This window comes from Sinocyclocheilus anshuiensis, unplaced genomic scaffold (assembly GCF_001515605.1).
Source record: "Sinocyclocheilus anshuiensis isolate Anshui unplaced genomic scaffold, SAMN03320099.WGS_v1.1 scaffold71, whole genome shotgun sequence".
Lineage (NCBI taxonomy): Eukaryota > Metazoa > Chordata > Actinopteri > Cypriniformes > Cyprinidae > Sinocyclocheilus > Sinocyclocheilus anshuiensis.
In genome coordinates, this window is record NW_015548203.1 from 800,665 (window position 1) to 826,257 (window position 25,593).

The 25,593-nt window shown below is 34.6% G+C and overlaps 1 protein-coding gene across 1 annotated transcript in view; it reads left to right on the forward strand.

The window, feature by feature from the left end:
• Nucleotides 1-25,593, forward strand: part of plxna3 (plexin A3) — a 203,634-nt gene that overhangs the window by 102,116 nt on the left and 75,925 nt on the right. Inside the window, exons 6-9 of the mRNA XM_016440111.1 lie at nucleotides 7,538-7,661; nucleotides 8,864-9,020; nucleotides 10,835-10,934; nucleotides 18,137-18,251. Of these exons, the coding sequence (XP_016295597.1) occupies nucleotides 7,538-7,661; nucleotides 8,864-9,020; nucleotides 10,835-10,934; nucleotides 18,137-18,251 (496 nt within the window). The remainder of the gene's footprint in view (nucleotides 1-7,537; nucleotides 7,662-8,863; nucleotides 9,021-10,834; nucleotides 10,935-18,136; nucleotides 18,252-25,593) is intronic.

The following is a 25,593-nucleotide window of genomic DNA, read 5'->3' on the forward strand; positions in this document are numbered from 1 at the left end:
CTGTATATATATATATATATATATATATATATATATATATATATTATTTTTATCGTAGAATATTATATCATAAATGTTAATCAGTTCTGTAATTAAATTTATTATAAATAATTATTAATATTATTGATGTAATTAATATTATAATATTTAATAAAGTATCCAATGTATACATTTTAATTACATATTTAAAGAGTATAAATACTGTTACTTTACATATTACTGTACAATATATTTTTCAATGATTTTTATTCAATTTAATTTTAGTTTTAGTAATTTTGTTGTTTTTGTCATTTTTAGTACTTTTTTTATTTTTATTTATTTTAGTACTTTTTATACATTTTATTACTACTGGGCAACGATTAATCGCATCCAAAATAAGTTTTTGTGTACATAATATATGTGTGTGTACTGTGTATATTTATTATGTATATACATAAATACACACACATGCATGTATATATTTAAGAACATTTTTGTTTATATTTTAAATATATTTATATATAATATAAATTATAATTGTAAATACATGTAAATATTTTCAAAATATATACTGTGTGTGGATAGATAGATAGATAGAAAAACAGAATGGTAGATAGATAGATAGATAGATTTTCTATAGGTCCTTTTTATTACGTTCAAAATGCTTTTCTAATATGTATGTTTTCATTTGGAACATGTCATTTTTAGTATTTCTTCATCAGCAAGCATTGTTAAAATGTCTCCACTCAAATTTCAGAATAACATTTGAACATTTCATAACATTATAAAGTATGTCATTCTGTTCTTTTTAAGAACAGAATGTACTGTGGAAAGTGTCAGCACTTCAAATCTAGTACATCAAGTTTCTGAAAGATTGCAACCAAGTGGGAAAGTCAAGTGAAAGAAAACTGTAATTTAAATCTCTGATGACTGATGTCTGCAAACCGTAAAGGTCATGTACCAGACAGACGTCCTGAAAGGCACAGAGAAAACTGTTGTCTTGTCAATAACCCATTGTTCCTCTCACTAAGGTCAAAGACACAATTGACCCAGAGACTCTCAGAGCACTTAGTCCTTTACGTATATCAATTAATGCACGCCATTGATTTCTCTCGCCCCGTCTTTCACCCCTCACTCGATCTTAACAATCTGTCACCTCAGACGGCCTCTATCTGTGTTCTCCATCATGAAAGGCTGCTGGAGTTTTCAAGGTTTTCATCCCATTTCTGCCCTAGTTCTTCATTTACACAGGGTTCAATGTGACCTTAGAAGTAATAAAGCAATATTACTTGGACTGGAATTGGGGGGAGACCAGTGGAAACCATCCTGGAATTATCCTCATAAGAAGAACACCAAATATGGAAGCATAATTGAGTTCTTAGAAATTGGAATAGCTAAGCTGGTACTCAGAGAGTGAAGCTCTCAGCTGGGGAGAAATGAGTCAGTTGCACAACCGCTCCTCAAACTAGTTCAGATGGAGAGACAACGAGAAAAGGCTGGAAAAGAATGGAACTTGGACTTTAGGTAAAGGTTAAAGTCTTAGTTTAACCAAAAATGCAAACCCGTATGATTTCGTCATGCGGAAGACCAGCCGGAGGTATTTTGAAGAGCATCCAAGCAGCTGTTTTCCGACAAAAAGCACTATTAAAGTAGCCCACATGACTCATGCAATATATTCCAGGTCTTCTGAAGTCAGACAATTGCTTTGTGTGATCAACAGACCAGATCTCAATAGCTTTTAAATCTCATTCACTTGTTGCTTAATGACTCCTGTGAATCATGTTGGATGTGTTTGGTAAATGAATAAATGTGAAATGTGTCATTTGTGCGCACACATATTAAGACTTGGTGTTTCAGGAGGCATTGCACGAGGTTTGACGTCAATGACTGCTAACGTCATTGGTTTTCTAGTTTAAATATGTGCATGTGCAAATGAGATTTTCAGTGAAAAACAGCAGTGAACAAGTCAAATGGACCAATTTCATGCTGCTTTTCTGTGCTTTTGTTAAAGTACATGAAAAAGAGCAGCTCAGAGATTTATTTTCTTTCTAATATCTTATTTAGTGCTCCTCAGAGAAAATGTAAATGAGTATATTTGTAAATTAGCTTAATTTTATGCTGTAGTATCTTTGTTTATTTATGCAAGACGTTTATGATAAATGTGAAATGTGTAATTCATGCTTGCACATATTCAAACTTGGTGCAAACAAGTTGCATTGTGCCAGGCTTGACAATAGTGATCAAACATCATCAATTTTCATACTTCTTGTAGTTTAAATATGTGGATGTGCAAATGAGTTTTTAAATGAAAAAAACAATAAGTCATGTGGACCAAATCTAATGCTGTTTTGTTTTCTGGTGCTTTTTTTAGTGCTTTAATTAAATGGAAAAAGAGCAGCTCAGATTTATTTTATTTGTAATATCTATGTGTTCCTTAGAGTATGATAAAGAGTAAATAAATTAATATATGTAAGTGTTTATAGAATATGAATCAACTTAATTTTGAAGCTTCATTCATTCATTCATTCATTCATTCATTCATGCAGTACATTTATAATAAATTAATAAATGTGAATTGTCATTCATGCATGCACATATTCAAACTTGGTGCATCAAGATGCATTGAACCAGGCTTGACAATAGTGGTATTTTCACTAGGTTTATTTTTTTTTTGGTGCTTTATATTTTTTGTAATATTTTTTTTGTGTTCCTCCAAAAGAAGGAATAAATGTAAATAAATAGTTTATTGATTGATTGATTGTTTGTAATATTTTTGGTTTTCATCCAAAAGAAGAAATAAATGTAAATAAATAGTTTAAATATTTAGAAAATATTTCTTTATTTATTTATTTGGTGCTCCTTCAAAAGAAGGAATACATGTAAATAAGTAGTTTGTTTATTGATTGATTGATTGATTGATTTATTGTAATATTTTTGGTGTTCCTCCAAAAGAAAAAATAAATATAAATAAATAGTTAAAATATTTATTTATTTATTGTTTGTTTGTTTATTTGGTGTTCCTCCAAAAGAAGGAATACATGTAAATAAGTAGTTTGTTTATTGATTTATTGTAATATTTTTGGTGTTCCTCCAAAAGAAAAAATAAATATAAATAAATAGTTAAAATATTTATTTATTTATTGTTTGTTTGTTTATTTGGTGTTCCTCCAAAAGAAGGAATACATGTAAATAAGTAGTTTGTTTATTGATTTATTGTAATATTTTTGGTGTTCCTCCAAAAGAAAAAATAAATATAAATAAATAGTTAAAATATTTATTTATTTATTGTTTGTTTGTTTATTTGGTTTTCCTCCAAAAGAAGGAATAAATGTAAATAAATTTATATACAAATATAATATTTTTATACTAAATTAATCCATTTAATTTGTATTATTTCTTTATTTAATGCTAAATAAACAAATTTAAATGCAATTAATTAAACATAAGTTTAAAACAACATAAGGGTGACATGATGATAATTTTTGGATGATCTATTATTTTAACATAGTCTTCTTTGTGTCTGTGAATGACAATCTGAAGGTTGTTGGTTCAATCCCAGCACAATCCCCTTAATCACAAGTTGCTCCAGAGCATTTGTCCCTGTACAGCGTTCCTCAAGTCACTTTGAACAAAAGCGTCCGCTAACCGACTGCTTGCTTACACGAGCATTGTTTCACTGTACGCTTCCTGTCATGGGCAATTTACAGCCCTCGTTGAGTTCCTGTCCCAGATTTGCTTGCCGTACATGCTGCGCTTCAAGAGGGATCAATACGGTCGTCAAGGAAACATTCCGGCGGCTCGTCGTATTGTTGTCATCTGGGTATTTGTGTCCCGGGAACCACCTCAGGACCACCCTACCTGAGAAAGGTGGCGATGTCTCATAAATCACATTAGTTCCAGTTCACCAGAAAGACAAGTGCAGTTTAATTGGACAAAAACTCGTTTCGCGAACGCAGGAAAGAGAGAAAAACGAAAGCGAAAAGGGGCAGGGAGGCCTTGAAGGTGCATGTACCGAGAGATATCCTTTTCTATCTCTTTAATTAAGACTGCTCCTGTTTCTTTTTTCTTTCCTTAGACATATGGGCATAATTAAGGGAAAACAAATCATTACTGTTGTGTGCATTGCTGGTGAATAATGGCATTGTCAGTATCGACTGCGCTTGCTTCATTTCCCAGACAGACAGGCGCGCTGGAGGTAAAAATGCGGCGATTTGCTGTCGCTGATGGAAAATAATGCCATCTTAGACATCGTGATGAATTAGATACCTGGGCTTTTGGCAAATATTTAGCCTCCCCCCTCTATGTGACTAGTTTTGAGGTGTTTGATGCAATCCGGGGCGGCTGTGCTTTTACAGGCTTGTTCTCTATCTCTCCTCCGTGTGTGTTTTTCATTAGAGTCTCTCTGGAGTGGCCTCAAAATTAAAACGCATTTAATTTAGCCAGCCTCGTTATGCATCATCAGCTTATACTGTACTTCTCGCCGCTGACATATAACAGTAATCAACAATAGGCGCGGTTAGGGCTGAAGTCGCTAAAATATGACTTGATTTTGAACGAGGTTGGTGTATTTTAATGCGCCGTGTCACGAATGGCGGCGCAAACATTGTTATAATAGATGATCGGGGTCGAGTTATGGTGAGGCTTTGTGTACATTAGAGTAGCCCTCCTTGTTCGCGGGCTAACACAAGCGCTGGCGACTTTTAACTCCACTTAACACGTCTAACGAACATGCCAGTTTTATGAATGCTTTAATATCTGGCAGCTTCCCTGCAGATGTACTTATGAGGAAAGCAGGCCAGCTCACTCCCACAGACGCTCGGCGGCAAAAACAAATGAAAGCGCATAGGAAGAGTGTCGGCGCAGCAGTCATTGTTACTGATATGCTTATACATTTCTGAGCTTGTCTCTTTTGCTTTTAGGAGATAATCAATAACCTTAATGTTCCTCTATAATTTTCAGATTCTGTTTTTTCCCCCATGACTACAGGGCCGTGGTATGACCATAACCTTATATAACTGTAAGAGTAGTTTTTGTAACATTTTACATTAGTATTGTATTCATTAACAGTATCAAATTCATTAGGTTTCACTAACTATCAATTAAAAACAATTTATTACAGAATTTATTAGTGTAATTTCATGCTTTTTTTTAATTACATTTTCAACAATGGTAATGTATTCTGAACAAACATGAATTAATGAACAAACTATTTATTTATTTTTTATATTTATATTATTTATTATATATTTATATTATTTTATATTTATATAATTGTAGTTTTATTTGTTATTTTAGGTTTTTCAAATTAATCATTATAAAATTCATATTTGTTTATTATTTTAAGATTAGATTTAATACTTATTATATTATTTTATATTTATATTGTTTATTGTGTATTTATATAATTTTATATTTATATAATTTTAGTTTTATTTATTGTTATTGTAAGATTTTAAAATTAATCATACAAATTATTTTATTTGTTTATTGTTATTTTAAGATTAGATTTAATACTTGTCATATTTCTACATTATACATTTATATATATATTATATTAATTTATATTTATCAGTTTATTTACTCATGTTTAATCATAATACATTAACACAATGTTAACAATGTATTAATAAATCAAATATAATTAATAAATAGAAATTAACATTAACCTGCGTTATTAAATTCTAAAAAAATATTGTTAGTTTGATGTCTGATGCATTAGCTAATGTTAATGAATTACACCTTGATGTAAAGCGTTATTGTCATTTTTTTTATTATTGTGGAAACTGAGTATAACATTATGTATGTTTACATCTACTGTGAATTCAATTAAAAATGGCTTAAATATTTTCAGATAATCTGGATAATTAAATCTGCCAAAAATGTGCATTTTTTCCCAATTTGTTTTAGTAATACATTTTTCCTTTTTTATTTGGAAACTAAATCAGATTAATTGTAAATTATTGGCAAGCCTCACATTATGACAGTCTAAGTTATACACTCAAAACAGTATATAAATACGGAGTGTCTATTTACACTAAGTGCAAATAGCCCACCTTGTTGGCAGAGGCTATTTACACTAACTCCGCCCACCAACGTCTGATTTGGATAGTCAACACTGAAAAAAGACAGTTGTCAAACATCAGTTTCAGTGGCGCAGATGGTAAGGCGCATGCTTTTTGACGCGATCGACCAGAGTTCGAACCCGCTTTTTGCCGAACTTTTTTTTTTCTCCCTTTTCAAATCGCATATCGCATCGGAAAGGCATTTATTTTCAATAAAAATAAATAGAAAATAAAGTATCGGGTAGGGTTAGGGTAGGTGTAGGGAGGGCTTTATTGTCCCAGTAAGGTGGCATCCATTCAATAATTTGAATTAAAATTATAATTTACACTCTTGCATTATTATTGCGTACTGTTTTATAATGTACTACAATACTGAGGTGCAGATAATTGCTACTATTTGCAATAAGTAGTATAAATAGCAGAAAATCTTGCTGTTTTAACAGTGTAAATAGAATCTATAGCTATTTGCACTTAGTGTAAATAGCATATCGTTAAAAGATACTGCTATTTGCACTTAGTGTAAATATTATCTATCGCTAAGAAAATATCCTATTTGCACTTCGTGTAAATAGCATCCATCGCTATTTGCACATAGTGTAAATATTATCTATCGCTAAGAAAATATGCTATTTGCACTTAGTGTAAATATTATCTATCGCTAAGAAAATATGCTATTTGCACTGTGTAAATATTATCTATCGCTAAGAAAATATGCTATTTGCACTGTGTAAATATTATCTATCGCTAAGAAAATATGCTATTTGCACTGTGTAAATATTATCTATCGCTAAGAAAATATGCTATTTGCACTTAGTGTAAATATTATCTATCGCTAAGAAAATATGCTATTTGCACTTAGTGTAAATATTATCTATCGCTAAGAAAATATGCTATTTGCACTTAGTGTAAATATTATCTATCGCTAAGAAAATATGCTATTTGCACTTAGTGCAAATAGCCGCTGCCATAAAAATATGGTTCTAACTGTAAAATTTGATTGGATAAGCCACATTTAAAGTGATATACACACACAATTAAATTAGATATTAATGCAGCAGTATTCAGGTTGCAACGTTTCTTGACAACTGCAAAGTTTTTCACCATTATTTGGGACAAGTCACATTACTCAATGTTTTTGTCATTATCATGTGTAAATAATGAAGAGCACCCTGACCTCTCACGCACCGATATAAATCTACACATTTCTGCCATTGCATGGTATGTGAATCTATTCTGTCCAACGTGTAGCTCCATATCGGCAGCATCAAAAGCATTTTGTACTGTTGATCCATTTGCGGGGACGGTGGATATCGGTGGATATTTGACATGCATTGGTCTGAGTGGACAGGGAAAAGGAAAAACATGCTCACTGAAGCTTGAATGAGACGGGCCGCTGCTCTCGGCGAACGCCTTATCAAGCCAGCACCAGGCTATTGTGCCAGGCCGGGATGTTTCTGTTTACTCATCCATTTGTTTGTTTGTTTGTTTGTTTCCAGGTGCTCCAGAAAGGAAGCCTGTGAGAAGTGGGCCGAGATGCTTCACTTCAGTATGGAGCTGAAACACTGTGTCGACATCACTGTCACTCCTGATAACATGTCCGTGACCTCTGCTTCCACACAGGTGATTGAGTTTATATGCTACTCCAGAAGTAGCTGCAACCATCTTCATAATGCATTTTTATTATGGACACTCACAACGGCGTCCTTTATTAGTATTGCTTTTACAGTATAATGAATGCTTTGATAAAAACGTACTGTATGAGAATGAATATCACAAGGTGGAAGTGATTTAAAGGGATGGCTCATCCAAAAATAAAAATTTTGTCATCATTTACTCACACTAAACCTGTAGAGCTTCAGCAAACGGGATGATTTTCAGTGAAGAATGGCTTAAATATATCGATCTGTCACACAGATCTAACATATGGAATCGGAAGACTTTTATTATGCGTTTATGGTGCTTTTTTGTCATTTTTGGACTTGACAGACGCATGGTTTTGATTTGATAATTATATGGAAAAGAGCGGCTCAGGGATTGATTATATTGAAATTTATGCATTTAACAAAAGCAATTTGTCAGAGAGCCAGCAGTATTCGTAATATACAATGTGAGATTTATTAGACAACTAGAGAAGAGAAGAAATGCAAAAGTAGAAGTGGTTTTTTTTATTATGCATGTGTAAGATTAATTCTAGATTTAGATTTATAGATAGATCATGTATTTATAGAATGTTGTTCAGTCTTCATCTTTTCTGTTTCTTGAAATAATAATACAGAATTTAATAATAATCTGTATTAGTAAATGCTATAAAACGGGATTATTGTTAGTTTATGATATTTAATGCATTAAACTTTGAATTGAAGTGTTGCTGTAATTTTATATTGTAGTATATCAATATGGTTATTTTTATGGTGAATTAAATTAAAATTACTAAAATATTTTCAGATAATCTGGATCATTTTTTTATTATTGTCTCTTTATTTGGAAACGAAATCAGATTATTTAAAACAAATTATAAATCACAAAGTAAGTTTCTCATTATATAACACCCGAGTTAAAAAATATTTATATTATAAATTTGTAGATTATTATTTATTTATAGAGTATTCTTCAATCTTCGTCTTTTGTGTTTCTTGCAAAAAAAAAATACAGCTTTAAAACGACATGCGAGTGAGTAAAAGATGACAGAATTTTAATTTTTTTTCCATTAATGCTTACAGAACTGTGCTAAAATGCTGTTTTCACACATTTGAATCAGGCGGCTCACGTGATGATCTAGCATGTCTGACAGGAGAACGTGTGTGTTTGTGTTTGTGCTCCAGCTGAGTGTGAAGGTAGCTAACGTCCCAAACCTCTCCGCTGGGGTGACGTGTGTGTTTGAGGAGCTAACGGAGAGTCCAGGAGAAGTGCTGGCCAACGGACAAATCCTCTGCATGTCCCCATCCCTGCGGGACGTCCCATCTGTCACCCAGGGATACGGTAAGAAACATGAAATGCCATTTAAAATGCTTGACATCAGCAGTGTGATGTGTTTTTGAGTGAAATTGGAAATAATATTAGACTTATTTTATTTTTTTCTATTTGAATATGATTGGATTGTAAAAAGCTGTGATATTATGAATTAATAAAACATTTTCTGCCCATGTTGTGTTATATATTTCAGCTAAATTAAACCCTTCTTCCACCATTCCATGGTTGAGCCATCGTCTATATACTAATACTCTTAATAAGGGTAAACACAACGTTTAATTTGACAATGAGGCTGAGGGACAGATGTGTAATTTATTCAATAGGTTGTTATAATGTCCTTGGCCATGTCTAATTTACACAACCCATGTTGTGTAGTCCACTAAAAAAATGCATTTTCAATGCAGCCCAAGTTCAACCCATTTTCATTCACGTTATATTGAATATGGCATCTACCCTGACAAGGTCTGAACAGCAAAGGATCTCAGACGGGATTTACTGACAGCACTAATGGCTTCTTTAATCATCATAATATCATATGTCTAATATTGTAAATTATTTAGCATGGGCTCCTCCTGCTGAGTCTTGGTTCCTCCCAATGTTTCATTCTCATTCCATCCTGGGGGATTTCCTTTCCAACATCACCTGTTTAGAATAAAATGGAATCTGAAAAGCAGGACAACTGTTTTCAATATTGATAATAATAAGAAATGTTTCTTGAGCAGCAAATTAGCATATTAGACTGATTTCTGAAGGATCATGTGACACTGATGACTGAAGTAATGATGCTGAAAATTCAGCTTGCCACAGCTTGAACATTCAAATAGAAAAGTTATTTTAAATTGTAGTAATATTTTACATTATTACTGTTTTGTTGTATTTTTGATCAAATACTGAGCATAATAAACTTTATTATAAGAGTTTTTTACAGTGTGCAGATTTCATTTTAATTTGTTTTTACATTTAATCGTCTCATGTTTATTTCATGTTTAATTTGGTATGAGCAAAATCAAATATTTCGTGCTGTTTTAAGGTCAAACCGTTTACCACAAGCCGTGTTTTACAGGGTTGTTTGTCCATTTGAAGTTTGTGGAAACATTTTCAATCTTTCATCAGTCAGACTGAATATGCATCACTCACGACCTCGTTTTCATTTGCGTCAAATGAAATGCATCTACTCTGACCAAGTCTATTAAGCTGCTCTGCAGAGCTGCTTCGAACAAATTGCGCTTTAGAAATCAAATTTAATTTGATTTAATTTATTCCTTCCGTGTTTCCCATTTTGTGACGGTCTTTTTTTAACATTTGTGATGACTGATAATTACGTGAATCTCTTCTGAGCCTCCTGAAGCTTTGAGACCTACTTCATTTCCCCCTTTTCTTTTCTTTTTTTTCTGGTTTTTAAGGTACTCTAAGAATTCAAAATCTCCTGATGGTAACTTTTAGACTCCGGAAGCCTGGTATTCCCATTAATAACAATTATTGCATGTCCAAATGGAAATATTATGTCAATTATAGTGAAGTGAGGCCCACAAGTATAATTTGATGGGCAGAGATGTAGTCATTATGGAACGCAAAAGGGTTGCTGAGTTTGAAACATAAGTGCATTTCGCTCACAGATGGAAGAAGTGGATAAATGGTCTCGCAATCAAATGTATTAGAAATGTGAACATTAGTGAGTATATGTGCAGAGCGGGACACAGATGCTGTGCTGTCTGCATTAGACCATCAGCGCCGGTTCAAACAGCCTTTCTCATGCTAACTTCATTTCTCCTGCATTTTCTTCGCCTTTCTCTTCATTGCTGTCTCTTTACGTTCTTTTCCAGGCGATAAACGGGTCGTGAAGCTCTCTCTGAAGTCCAAAGAGACGGGTCTCAAATTCATCACCACCAATTTCATCTTCTACAACTGCAGCGTCTTGCAATCGTAAGTGCGATCGTCAGAGATGTCATGTGAGGTGTGAAACTTCCAGCCGGGTTTGCTTGGATTCGCAGTCATTGAACTAGTTTCCTTCACAGTTTTCCTTTCCGCCATTATCCACGTTGTCAGCAATTGTACTATTTTTTTCCCCCCCACAATTGATTCAGCACTTTTCGTCCAGCTTCACAGCTTTGCTCCTAAAACATCCAGCGCAGCTGCTGGAATTTGTCACATTAAAGAAATTCTATTGAAGTTCTTAATAACACGCTAGAAAATGAAAGAGGAAACTGAAGTCCAGGGGTGAAGTCCACCTTAATTTCTATAGTGCTGTCTACAATACAGATTGTGTCAAAGCAGCTTCAGTGACAAACAGGAATTAATTATTAATATTAATAATACAATTAAAATTAATACAATTATTGTTCTTAGTTCATGTTTATTTCTACATACTTAATATTTAATATCAAATGTTAACATGAATGCATTTTGAACTAAAATAAAAATATTATAAAATATTACATGAAATAACATTTAAAATGATAAAACAATACATATAAATTAACATTGAAAATAATTAATAAATGCTATAAACATTATTGTTCATAAATCATAATACTAAATGCATCAATTAATCTTAAATCCTTTTTTTTAAGTTTTATAGTTCATTATGTAGTGATAAGCTACATTTAAAATAAATCTGTCTCTTTGTGGTCAGATCATGATGGCTGAAATTCAGTTGGCTTTGCTGATACAGACAAACACAGCACAGATGTGACGTGATACTCACTGAAAGCAGAAGAGCTGGAGCTGGATTAGACAGATGTTTGTAGATAAGGAAGTGTTTGTGTATGGGTTTGCTTAATCAAAACCACATGCATAATTTAATCTAGAGTGCTTATTAAAATGATTTAAAAAAAATCTCCCTTTATCAGAGCTTTGTCTGTTAATATCTGTATCTATTTGTTAATAAATCTTCCTTAATATTTCTGAATGTTACTTTTTTATATATAAAGAGGAGTTTCATCATATTAGTTTATAAGGTATCTGTCTGCAGTTGTTCTTGTATGTAAACATGCGCTAGTTGGATGTCTTGTGTTCGCTGCCTTTTTAGTGTCTATTTTTCAGCACTCCATTTTTTAAGATGCTGTCATGTTAAAAGGAATTCATAAAAAAAACACTTTTAAAAGTAGCTGTTTCTGGACACAAACATTTCTTATGTGCACAGTCTTTAAGGAAGAGATGAGATGCTTGTTGAAAAAAAGGAATCATAATGATAATATTAAGTGGACCCTTTTCACATTTTTTTTTGTTGCTGTGACACATTTGCAGTTATGAATATTATAAATCTAGCAAAATAAATAAATAATTGGTGTCTTTTTTTTATAAAACTATTCTTTGTGTTATATTACCTTGCTATTACATTTTAGAAAACTTGTCATAGCTGCTGCATTATTGTTTCTAATGCAACAGATATTTGTTTCATCTTTTGAGAAGTCATAGAAATGCTATTGTGGATATTTTCATTTGCTTTTGTTGTAGTTTCCATTCACCACTATAGAAGTTTACCCGAACTATGACGACTTCTGCCCGTAGCATCTGTCGGAAAAAAGTTGGCTTCTTCCATCAAGACGTCACCTGTTTGCTTATTATAGAATGTGCAGTGGACCGGCCTTTTTTCTTCATAGTTTTTTGTTGATGTGATATGTATTGTTGAAGTGTAACCTTGACAAACATGTTTTTCTCTACTCAGATAGCATGAGTACTTTTACAATTATTGCCTTTGTCGAGAAGTCGGGACATTACCAAGATGCCCGATTGTGTCAAAGCATTATTAAACAGATAAATAGTGTGTCGATAATGCAAGAGGACGATAGTAAACACTCAATTTTCCAGTTAAAGTCAGTTCATCATTGATTAGTGCTGTCAAACGATTAATCGCGATTAATCACATCCAAAATAAAAGTTTTTGTTTGCATAATATGTGTTCTGTGTATATTTATTATGTATATATAAACACACACACATACAGTGAATATAAATATAGACATGTAAATATTTTCAAAATATATATATACTTTATATTATAAATAAATAAATATATTTAATATATAAAAATAACATTTTTTTAAAATATATACATGCATGTGTGTGTATTTATATATACATAATAAATATACACAGAACACATATTATGCAAACAAAAACTTTTATTTTGGATGCGATTAATCGCGATTAATCATTTGTCAGCATTATCATTGATTCACCTAGTTCACCTAAAAATGACAGTTTTGTCATGATTTACTCACCCTCCACTTGTTAGAAACCTGTAAGGATTTCTATCTTCTGCTGAACACAAAAGAAGATATTTTGAAGAATTCTGGTAAACATTTGATGTAGACATTGACTTGTGTAGTTTTTTTTCCATACTATGGAAATCAATGGCTACCGTCAACTAATTAGTTATCAACATTCTTCAAAATATCTTCTTTTGCTGAAAGAAATTCATTCAGGTTTAGAACAACCTGAGGGTCAGTAAATTATGACAGTTTTTTATTTTTGGGCTGAATAATTTTAATGTAGTCAAAAGGAGTTTTCTTCTTTTTTTTTTAATCTAGTGCAAATATGCAATATTTGTTTTTTATTTTTGCAACATTTATGATTTTTTTATTCAAAAGGTGTTTTGCGTATGGAAAATTATTTTTAATTGGATGTCTGAGTTGTTCTGAGAACCTCATTTGAAAACAAAAACATCTGTAAATTTCTCAGAAACCAGCAAACATTCTGCTGCAATCGTAATTTCGCTTAGAAACACACAATAAGTTCCCACTGGCAGTAAAAAAAGAGCGAGTTGCAGCTCTGTCTGTGGTCAGTAAATGAGTGTAATTGCTTCAGAGGTGTTAGCGCTGGTGTGTAATTGCAGTGCGGTCCAGCTGTTGGCTGCTGAGACGATTTCTGTTTGAGGTTTGAGTTATTTTTGTGCTCCGTTCACACGGTCGTCTGCTTCTGCCTCAAGTCAGGTTATTTGTATAGCGCTTTATACAATACAGATTGTTGAAAAGCATGCAGCTTCATAGTAATAAAAATTAAAATCACAGTGCTGGGTTTTTCAAATGTGAAACCAATACAACTTCAGCTGTAACATTGCTCTAAAAAGACAATATTGTCAATGTTGATTCAGTTAAGTTCAGTCAATATTATGAATGGAACTCAGTTCAACTCTAAAGAAGCTCAGGTCAGTTCAACGTTGATTCGCAGTCATGCCCAAACTGGCCTGAGAGTGATCTGCACTCTATATATTTATGTTCATTTGCACTTCAGTCATCGTGAAGTCGATGCAGAGGGTGGAGACATGTCGGTGCGTCCCGGAAGACAGGAGCCCCCTCGTTTATTTCCATCCGCCGCTCCTCCTTTCATTCGAGCGCTTTACATCACTTAACCCAGTCAGCCAGCACTATCACGCATTGTTAGCGCCTCCTTTGTTTTTCCAAAACCATTTCGGCCGTTCCAGTTGTGATTTGCATGGAAACGGGAGGGAAATTCGAATTAGTTTATCAAAGGAAGGAAAGCAGAAAACAAAAGGAGGATAAAATATGACAACTGGAGGGAGCCGCCACGTGGTGACGACAATTTGCATCTTGGTGCTGCATATACACGTAGAAAATTAGATGCGCAAAGCTACACTCGGCAGTCCGCTCTCTGTATGTGTGAATGTGTGTGCAAGTACAAGCGCCTGTGCTGATCCATCAAGCCGGGCTCGGCAGTTGCCATGGCAACCCACATCCGAGCGAGGCCCGCTACCTTGCCAGCACGGCCTAAAGCCTGTGCCAGATTTCCTGCTTTCACAAAAGCCCTGTGGGAACGTTTAGCCCGCCGATTGTCTTCGCCTCTTGTGACGCCGGTGGACGGCACCCACTCGTTTTCGTCCTCCTGCCTCCATCTTTATTTCCCACAATTCTTCGGCCACCCAGACCCAAAGGTCCTTCCCCAGCCCCCTCTTAACCCCCTCTTTCCCTGCGGGATAATGACCACCTGTGATGTGAGAGAGGGGGCAGGGGAGGAAGCCGTAGTGCATTTCAGGATATTTAGTTATGAAATGGCTTATGTAAAGCCGAAGCTCTTTATTCTGTTTCATCTTCCCATGCAGCTGTTAGCAAGGGTGTCTTTCTGGTGCTAGTTAGTTTTGGATGTGAATGTGGGCATTCATTAAACATGTGAAACTCTTTTGTGTTTTATTGCTCAGCCTAGATATGCGTGGCCTCAAGTTACCAGGAAGCGCATATCAAAGGACGACTGTGTCCTCTTTCAACGTTTTTATGAATAGTTGGGTAGGTTTTCAAGGAGTAGTTGTAGAGCTTAACAATAAGGAACATTTGTTGATTTTATTTTTTTTAATGCCTTGCAAATTTTGTTTGATTTTCTGTTCTGTTTGGTTTTCTATTCTGCAGTGTTGTTGCGGTTTCTGCTGATAATGTTATCTGGCAATGTTTTGTTGAATTTGCAAAAATGATTTGTGATAGTCTTAGAAGCATCAGTCAGGACAAAATGTTGTTATACAATAAATCTATAGTTTTAATATGCAGTCATGAGCAAAACATAATATATGTAATAACAATTTTGATCAGATATTACAATATATATCGATAAATATAAATTATATAATTTATGTATGTAATAGATAGATGGAACGATAGAACGATATTGGTCTTGGAAGCATCAGTCAGAATGTGCTGAAAACTAGAAGATAATCAATAATGTTTTGCATGAATAAATATTTATATATATAAAATAAATATATAATTGTAATATGCAGTTATGAGCAAAACGGAATAATGTATGTAATAATCATTTTGATACACATATATATATATACAAATACATATATACATATATTATAGCAAAATAATAAAAACATTTAATAAAAGTAATTTTGCATATATATTGCGTATTTTGTATATATAATATATACATCATCCCATCTCAAATTTTGCTCAGAATTAAATATGCATTTGTGCAAAATGGAATTTCCAAAAAAAAACTGTGTTGTGTATGAGAATATCAATTATTTATATAACTGAAGGCTTGATTTTATCCATTATGAATTGATTGGATTGTGAAAAGAGGACGTTCTAGAGGTAGACCATTGTATTACTCTTTGAGAGAGAGAGAGAGAAAGAGAGAGAGAGTTTGTTGTGACCTTTTTTAATGATATGCACAGATGAATCGAGGCCAGAAACTTGTATTAAGAACTTAAATATGGTCAATTTTAAATTTCAGTTTGACTATAGTGCACAAACTCCAGATTTGCCTGCGCTGAAAGTCCAGCCCAGACTCCCAGTGATGGTAAAACACTCACTTCATCAGAGTGTCACCATTTGGCCGTGCTGTGTTTTTCAGCCCATGCTCAAATTAAAGCTGAGTGAATTGATGGGCCTTAAACCCCTGACACAGCATTTTGCATATTTCAGGCAAGACTTGCAGATCGGTTTGCAGTATTTACAACGCATTTCAGCAGCAGTGGAGCGCAGCGCCCTCCTCCATCAGCTCTAGTTTGCATCTTTACCTTCCAGCGCGCTAAAAAAACACACCCACGCCGAACCCCTGTCGGCAGTAATATTAGATTTAGCAAGTTCAAACGCACCCATACTGCAAAGAAAATGCATTAACTTGTTTTAAATGACCCATGATAATCCGTACGCTTTCAATTGTTCCGCCAGAGATGGTTGTGCAAGAAAGCGGTCGGTGTAATTTTGCCAGTGCCAATGTCTGGGATGTTTCAAATGGGAGCAGAGGATCTTTTCTTCCTCCCGAGAGCGAAACGAGATTATATTGAGCAATGCAGCTCCAGGTGTGGTGTGCTCGGACTGTCGAGTGCTCTCTGAAGGCGATCTGAACCGTGCCTCCAGAGGGTAGGATGTGATTAGGATGGCGTATTGCGTGGGCTTTCCATATGGGACCAGTGGCAGATGAGAGACAGCATGAGATAGAAAAAATCGCCCTACCGGAAGTGTCCACAAACCTTCTCACAGCATGCGCTTCATCTCTTGTGGCACGATTGGCCTTTCATTGGGTACTCGCATTCGAGTCCACAGGTGCCGCCTACTTATGTTTCTCGGCAGGACGTGACTGTTTAATTGGGAATGTCATTAGGGCCGCCGTCTACAAGACTTTTTCAGGGTCGGGTTAATGACTAATTGAGAAGCGGCGCGAACGAGTCGGGTGTTCAATGGCCCTCGAGGATTAATTGTGTGTGTTGAAGTGAAAGAGCGGATTTGTGACACATTGACCGCTCAGATTTCCAGAGCGGCGTCTTCATTCACGCCAAGAGAGTTTAAGTCTGACCCGGGGCTTGTTCAAGATGTTCCCAATGAAGTGATTTATAGGCGAAGTATTCGAAGAATTGAGGGAATTAATGACTTGAGCCAGAGGTTCAGTTGAGGACAGAGAGTTTAGGTCGCTGCTGAAGATACCAAACAAGTCGTAGTTCCAACTTCTTGTATTTCTGGGTGTAGATCTGGTTTGGTTGCTGGATTTTTATTTTTTGTGTGTGTCCCGTTTCCATTAACAGCAACTGCCAAATATGGCCCTGTTTTGTTAGTTTCCATGAAGAAAATCTGGTTTGCACTGAAAAGATGGTGGTTTTGAACCAGAAAGTGCTATTTTCAGATGCTGACAGGAAAGTCAATCTGGTTAAAGTGACACAAAACAAAACTAGATCATTTCTATTGTAATCAATTAAACTGTCTGGGGAAAAAAGCATAAAAATGCATGGATTATGGATTATCTATCTGTCTTGTCTGTCTGTCTGTCTGTCTGTCTAAATTTTATATTAAAATGTATAATTATTTTATTTTTGATATTTTATTTATTATTTATTTGCAATGAATATGATTTATAAATATATATAAAATATTATTTTACATCAAAGCCAGTTTGTGATTGCATAAAAACACTGAATTAAATTACTTTGTACTATGTAAAATATGCTTTCAAAACTTAAGACTACTTAAGTCTTAAGCTTAATGCTTTCAAAACTTAAGACTATTAAACAAAACCAGTTTTGGGGTGGATTTTGTGGTATAATAGTCAGTTACATTGTGGTTTAACTCTAAAGTCAGTAAAAACTTGGGCTGAGTTCACAGATGACTTGTTTTATGTGCTCAGAAGAACAGACCTCTCATGTAACTCTGTTTTGTTTTTCTCCTCTGCAGGTGTTCGTCGTGTGTTAGCAGCCCTTTCCCCTGCAACTGGTGTAAATATCGCCACATCTGCACTAATAACGTTGCCGAGTGCTCTTTCCAGGAAGGTCGAGTGAGCAGCGCAGAGGTAAGAAACCAAACCAGACCAGCTAACCAAACAAACCTCTGATAAATGACACTCATGAACTGATGGGCATTTTGAGTTATTTTGTAGTCTTAAGTATTCAAACGCATAATAAAAATCAAGTCATTTGTTTAATCAAATATGAAGATAATGCTAGAAATGTGTTTGCATAAACAGTCAGAATGTGCTGAAAACGACAAGCCAAAAAGTAATGTTTAACAAATAAATTTAAAAAAATGAATGTGCATTTATATGAAAATGAAAATGTGCATTATATATATGTAAAAACATTGCTTTTATTTATTATAGTAGAAAAATAAAAAATATGTACCGTAGATAATGCTTATATTTACTATAATAATGAATATAAAATGTTTTAAATATTAATAATATATATCCTAGATGAAAAACGGTGTAGTTAACTCGTACTGTAAATATAACAGTCTGTGCTTTTCTATTGGGAAGAATTAAATTGAGAAAAAATAATAATAATTTTTAAATTTTGATGTTTTAATGAAACATTTTATGAAAAATGTTTTTTTAATATCTTTTTCATATTTTTAATTATTAAATTAAAAATAATAATTAAAAAATGCAATGTAGAAATAACAAAAAAACTGTTCAACTTCTGTTTCTCGTAGCTCTTCACATTCTCTTCCCATCATAAATTTGAAAATCATTTTGTAAGTAATCTGAATTGTCTTTTTGCTAATCAACTAGTTGGTGCTAAACGAGCGCTTGACTGCCCGTCCCCAGTATAAACCGTTCCAGTCTCGAGGGTTTGATCTGCAGTGGTGCCACGTGGCATAATCTGATTCAGATGTATTATGAGTTCATTTGGGATTCAGTGTGGCTTAGATGACTCACTGCTTCACTTTCTCAAATGAAAGATAGATTCAGATGTTCAGAACGGCTCGTCTGTTCTCAGTTTCCTGCGCTGTGATTTGCCCTAGAGGGTTGGCATTCTTTTAAACAGAGTATGCAAGCTTTTGTGCCCTGCTCCCTGGAGGAACAGGAAGTGAGTACAACAGAAACTCTTATGTGTCCGCCTCAAATTCGCATACAAATTTAAAGCAATAGTTCTTCCAAAAATGAAAATTGTGTTCTTTACTCACCCTCATGATGTTGTTCCAAACCCATATGCTGGTGGTTTGTATGTGTCATAAGAATAAATAGAAACATACGGGTTTGAAACAACCATAAGGGTGTGTAAATAATGACAGATTTTCTTTTTTGGATCAGCTATTCCTTTGACATCCAGCAAGCCCCTCATGCCGTGGCAGACCCAACCTGGTCAGCGGCTTCTGGACCTGCTTCTGTGTTTCTCTCACAAGTGTCCATCTGTATGTGTCAATCACACAATCGCTTCTTTCACTCATAGTCTGTGAAACACTGGGAACTTTCTGGAAATTTGGAGCCAAGGCATTTTCCCTAGATGTGCGTTTACACTGGATGATAAGAGGAAGAATTGTTGCAAATGTCATTCTGACTGAAAATAGAATTTTCACAAGCTATTATTAAGGGAGGACATTTCTCGGAGCATTCATTAATGCTGTGCTATTCGTTTTTGAAGCTTTTAGAATTGTTTTATTTTATTTTATTTATTTATTTTTGATGAAATAGAAAAAATTATCTGATGGACATTGGACATTGAAGGCAGGACCAAAATACTATAAGCAACGTACACGCAGCAGCTGGAACTGTTTTTACTCCTCTTCTGAATCCTGTTAATGCAGTGACACCACATTAACTGGGTTTCCATCCACATATTTATTTTGCAGCTTTTGAGGTGTCACAGTATGAGAATACATTTTTCCAAAATGCAAATAACAATTTTTTTGTTTATATATAGAAATATTATTGACATTTTTAGGTACATTTTATTATGTAAATTATATTTATTTATATTGCAGTTATTGTAGGGCTGCCCCCTAATAGTCGACTAATCTTTAGTCGACCAGAAGACCAAAATTTGATTAGTCGCTTAGTCGCAGAAAAAAAAAATCCACATTGGCGAAGTCACGCAGATTGTTAACGGCTGGTCTATGGTAAATCCGGCAGGACATCCAAACACTCGCCTATCATTTATCCACCACAAATGTGTCTTATCATCTGAAATATGTAAGTAGTAGCAACTTTACATGGCCGCTCAATCTAATGTTAACGTTAAGTGTCTGTGCGGAAGCTGAACAGCAACGCGCTCCAGGGCTTGCAAATTTTCAAAATCCGTGGTAGCCCTTCGGGCAGGTACTCTTCTAATTTTGGTAGCCCGAAAATTAATTTAACTAGCCCAAATAAAAAAAGACCTTTTTTAAAAAAAAATAAATATATTGATTACTATAATATATGTAGAAACTATTACCTGCATCAGGGCTCGCAAAATTTCAAAATCCCTGGTAGCCCTTCGGGCAGGTACTCTTCAGATTTTGGTAGCCCGAAAATTAATTTAACTAGCCCAAATAAAAAAATACCTTTTTTTTTTTTGTTTTTTTTTTAATATAGAAAATCAGATAGGAGTTTAAATGTCGATCATAAATATTTTCAATACACAAATATCAACAAATATGAAGGAAGGAATTTTCTTTCACTATTTACAGAGTATCTGCTGAATTTTTAAAAATGAATGTATGACAATTTATGACCCATTTTAAGAGCTGCACAAAAAATGAACACAGTATGAGTGGGATTGGACAATGTCTGTGGTAACATATAGTACTGAGCCATAAAATTGCATGATTTACAGTTCAGATACAGGTTTTCACAAAAACAAAAAATCTTATACAACAGCATTTCAGCCTTTAGACCATTTTTATGAAAAGGGATAAATCAAGCATATAAATTAATTTAAAACGTATAAATATACTATTACTGTCTTAATTGTTTAGATTTTTAGAAGGCACATTAAGTTCTTTCTTATATACAACTCTGTGTTTGCTGCGTAAAAACATGAGTTGATATTTACATTGATCTGACCATAAACAGCAAGAAAGGCTTATTGTAAATGCAAATTCATTCTCTGCCACTAGGTGGTGCTTTAGGAGCACTAAAATATTGCGGTTTCCCCGGTAATGGCTGTAGCAGGTTTTGACCTGTTTTTATACAGTCTATGGTTTTGACTTGAAACGTACAGCGCTTATATTTATTCAATGACATCATTGCCTTTTGAAGTTTAATCCAGCCGCATCGCGATTCGCGACTCTTGTCTTTCCATCCCCAACTGTAAGACCTCTTGAAATTATAATTAAGACATTTATTATACCATTTAACGTATTTAAAACTTTTTATGGCCTTAAGTTTGATACAACTCACTTTAGGAGATTTTAAGGACCCGCGGGAGATCTGTATTTAAGATAGCCCGTCAGGCAGAGTGGTGATACATTTTGGTAGCCTGACTAGAAAACACAATAGCCCCTGGACGTCGGGCTAGCGATTTTGCAAGCCCTGCGCTCACTGCAGGACAGATGGAGGCGCCGGTGCGCTCACTTGCTCTTAAAATACTCCATCATTTCTGGTCATACAGATAAGAGTAATACATCTTTTAAATCTGCAAAGACTCTACGTTTATTTGTGTGCACTCACAATAACAACAAAACGTGCTTTTGTAAAATAATGAAAGCAAACAAGATGCGCTTTCTGCCGTCTCGGTCTCTGTGAACTTGAGCGCGAAACTCAGTGTATGTCTTTGCCTTACAGACATTAAAAGTATATCTATAGAGAGTGAAATGTCTACTTTCAAATGAACCAATTCAAATGGAAACCAAATATTCTCAGATTATGTAATCCGTGTGAAACATGCATACAGATGCATCCACTACTGTGGAGATGACGAGTCAGTGTCAGTGTCTCCGACTTCATCTCTTAAACCGAGAACAAAGAAAGCACTAGTTTATCAGTGAATTATTAAAATGTTAATGGAGCCTCCTTACTGTTTTTCCCTGACACATTCATAATCATAGCTTCTGCGGTGCGCTGTGGCAAGCTTTATGTGTGCGCTTGAGCGCTTATTAGGCTTTGTAGGCAATTAAAGGCTCATTATAATGATTTAAATGGTTTATTAATAAACGAGCGATTAGTCGACTAATGCTTAAAATGAACGACTACTAGTCGACCAGAAAAATCCTTAGTCGAGGGCATCCCTAGTTTATTGTAATAAATGTATTTATTAGTGATCCACATTTACCAATGAATAGGTTTTGCAGTATTTTTATTTGGTAAGAATATATTTGCATAATTTATTATGTTTTTATTTTATGTTATTTGTGTTTATTTTAGCAATTTATTTATTGGTTGAACATATTCACCAATAAACTGTTTTTGCAGTTGTTGTTTTATTTGGTAATAAAACATTTGCATAAATTATAAGGGAATTTTATTAGTTTATTTTATTAATTTGAACCTTTTTTTTTTTCTTTTTTTTTTTGCAATATTTAATCTGTAAGAAAACACTTGGATTATCTTTATTTTTGTTTTTTAAATTTCAAATTTAATTAGTTTATATTATTATAATGTTGTGTTTATTTTAACGCAATTAATTGGTGAAACGCATTCCTTCATTTTTTGTAAGATTCCAATTTTTCGTTTAAATGAGATTCTTAACTTGGATGGAAACCATCGCTAGTGACCACTAAAAATGAAAAATTCTTAAGATGTCTTGCTGTTGGTACTAACGGTTGGCATCCTTTTTTTTTTTTTTTTTTTTTTTTTTTTTGTTGTTCAAAGCCGCAAGACACTAAAATGTAGCTTTGGTTATCGCTATATCCGCCATCATGGTTTTACTCCTGAATGTATAAGCAACAATCTAGATCACTCTAGTAACCTTTTAGCAGAGTTGTGTCTTGTGCAAAACGAAACTCATTTTCTGCACAATTGTTAGAATCTAGTGCAGTCATTTTTATTTCTATTCTGCAAAGCCGATTTCAGTCAATCACAGCTTCATCCTGTTGATTTTGTAATTCTCCGTTTGGCGCTGCTGCGCTGTGATGGATGTATGAGTGTTTTCAGGGTGTCTACAGTGTAATTCCTTCCAGAATTTCAGGTGCTAATGAGTATCGAGCCAAATAACTTGGCCAACTTTTTTGTTGGTGCCTTTTGTTTGTGGTTACTGATGTTTGAAATAGGCCCAAGTGTTTAATGCTGTGTTGGTGTCGTGTTTCCAGCCAAGATTCTGTTGCGGTGAGGGAAAATAATAGTCTAAGCACAGATTTGGCCCAATCTGTGAATAGATTTACATCTTGTATTCCCGCCTCCTCCTTTTTCTTCTCTCCTTTTCTCCATTTCTTTCTCTATTCTGCTTTTCATTTCTCGTCTGAGCGCATTATCGCACACTTGACTGAGCTGTAGGCCGCTGCCTTCACAGGTTGAGAAGTTACGGCTGCCTCTTTGTGTTGTCGGAGTTTCAGTGCACCCGATGACCGAGGAATGAAGGGAAAACAGCATACGTGACTCTCCAGCTGCTTGGATACCAGACACCGAGTGCAGTCGCTTTATTTATATCTCGCATTTCTTTGCATCATGATTACAGAGTAAAACCACAGCGACAGGAACAAAGTGGCCCAGCTAGCTAACGCTGTAGCTTTAGATGAGGCGAGATGCAGATTTGAATTCAAGTGTGAATCAAAGGTCTAGTCTGCATTTAGACTGGTTTCAGTAACAGTATGGTTCCCTGTTGACCCAGAACGTTTATGGAAATGAGGCTGTGTGATGATGCCACCATTGTTATATATAGCTAATATATTGGTCTGTTTATTTAGCAATTTATAGGAGACGTATTCTACACTTTCATAGCATCTTATTTTCTTTTAAAGGTGGCATAGAATGGAAAACTGTATTTACCTTGGCATAGTTGAATTATAAGAGTTATGTACATGGAAATGACATACCGTGAGCCTCAAACACCATTGTTTCCTCCTCCTAATGTAAATCTCGTGCGTGCAAAAGACCACTGAAAAAGAGGCGAATCCCAACATAACACCGACTGTGACATTACAGTCGGGATCATTAATGTTTACACCCCCAACATTTGCATAACGTATACCAGCCCATGTTCTAGGCCAGCCGGACCTGCACAGCCAATGCAGTGTTGCCAGATATTGCTATTAAAACAAACAAAAAAACGATAAATAAATAAAAATGAACCGAAATTCTTTCAAATCTTTTGCAATTAAGATAAGATAAAGATATCGCTGACCCTACACTGCAACGTCTTACTTTTTTAACTTTCTAAAGTGTCAAAAAAAAGTGGAAAAGAGAAGTCCAAAAATGCTTATAACAGATGGATCTGGCAACACAGAGGCTGCGTCCGCACCCTCACTCACAACTCTCTCTTAAGCCTCGTTCACTCCACCAGCGTCTCGCAGCGATCATGTTCATACCACGGACACTAAACATTTTTGCAAAATCTCTCAAAATCTGTATCTTCGTGTGATACAGGCTCAAACATATAAGGTTGGATGCCTAATCTCTCCATCGTTCACGCCGGACAGTAGAGATCTGTTTGCTGTGTGAGCCACTGAAATGAGCCACGCTGTGAAACAGCCAATCAGAGGAGAGCTCAACATTATTATTCATGACCCTTCCAAATAAGGTAATAACAGACTAAATATTCAAATAACAGAATAAAATTTCATTCTAGGGACAAATCCTAGGGTTGTAAATGGACATGTAAAACCGTTTCTGGAGATTTTTTGCCCTTACCTAAGCCACATACCTTCTATGTAGATATCAGAGAACAATTTAAAATATTGTATCAATGCATTCTATGGCACCTTTAACCCTCTGGGGTCCGAGGGTGTTTTGGGGCCTGGAAAAGTTTTGACATGCCCTGACATTTGTGCTTTTTTCAGTTGCTTACAAACATTTGAATGTCTAAAGGTATGAAGGAGCATTTTAGTTCTTTTCGCTGTCATCATTCAAATCTTCAAAAAGTTCCACCGGCGGAACTGTCGACCCCAGCGGGTTAAACTTACAGGTGTCAACATTAAGGATGATCCGGGCCAGTTTTTTGGGCCCAATGAGTATTGGAAACAACAAGAAATAAGCCTTTCTATGTTATGGCTAGCTGATAAATAACCAGTTTTACTAATCTATAATACCTGGACTAAAAACAACAAAACAAAAAACTACCAGAACTGCATATATTTCCATATTAATTTAGATATCACTTGCCCTGTCAACATTTTTCCACTCCACTGCAATGTTTTTTTTTTTTTTGCTGCACATTTTATATGTTTGAAAAATGTAATGTTTTCTTCAACAAAAAATATAGCACTACAAATAATTTATGAGGTTTTTATAACTGGAAATTGTACATTTATAATGGATAAATTGAATATTGGCACTATATTGC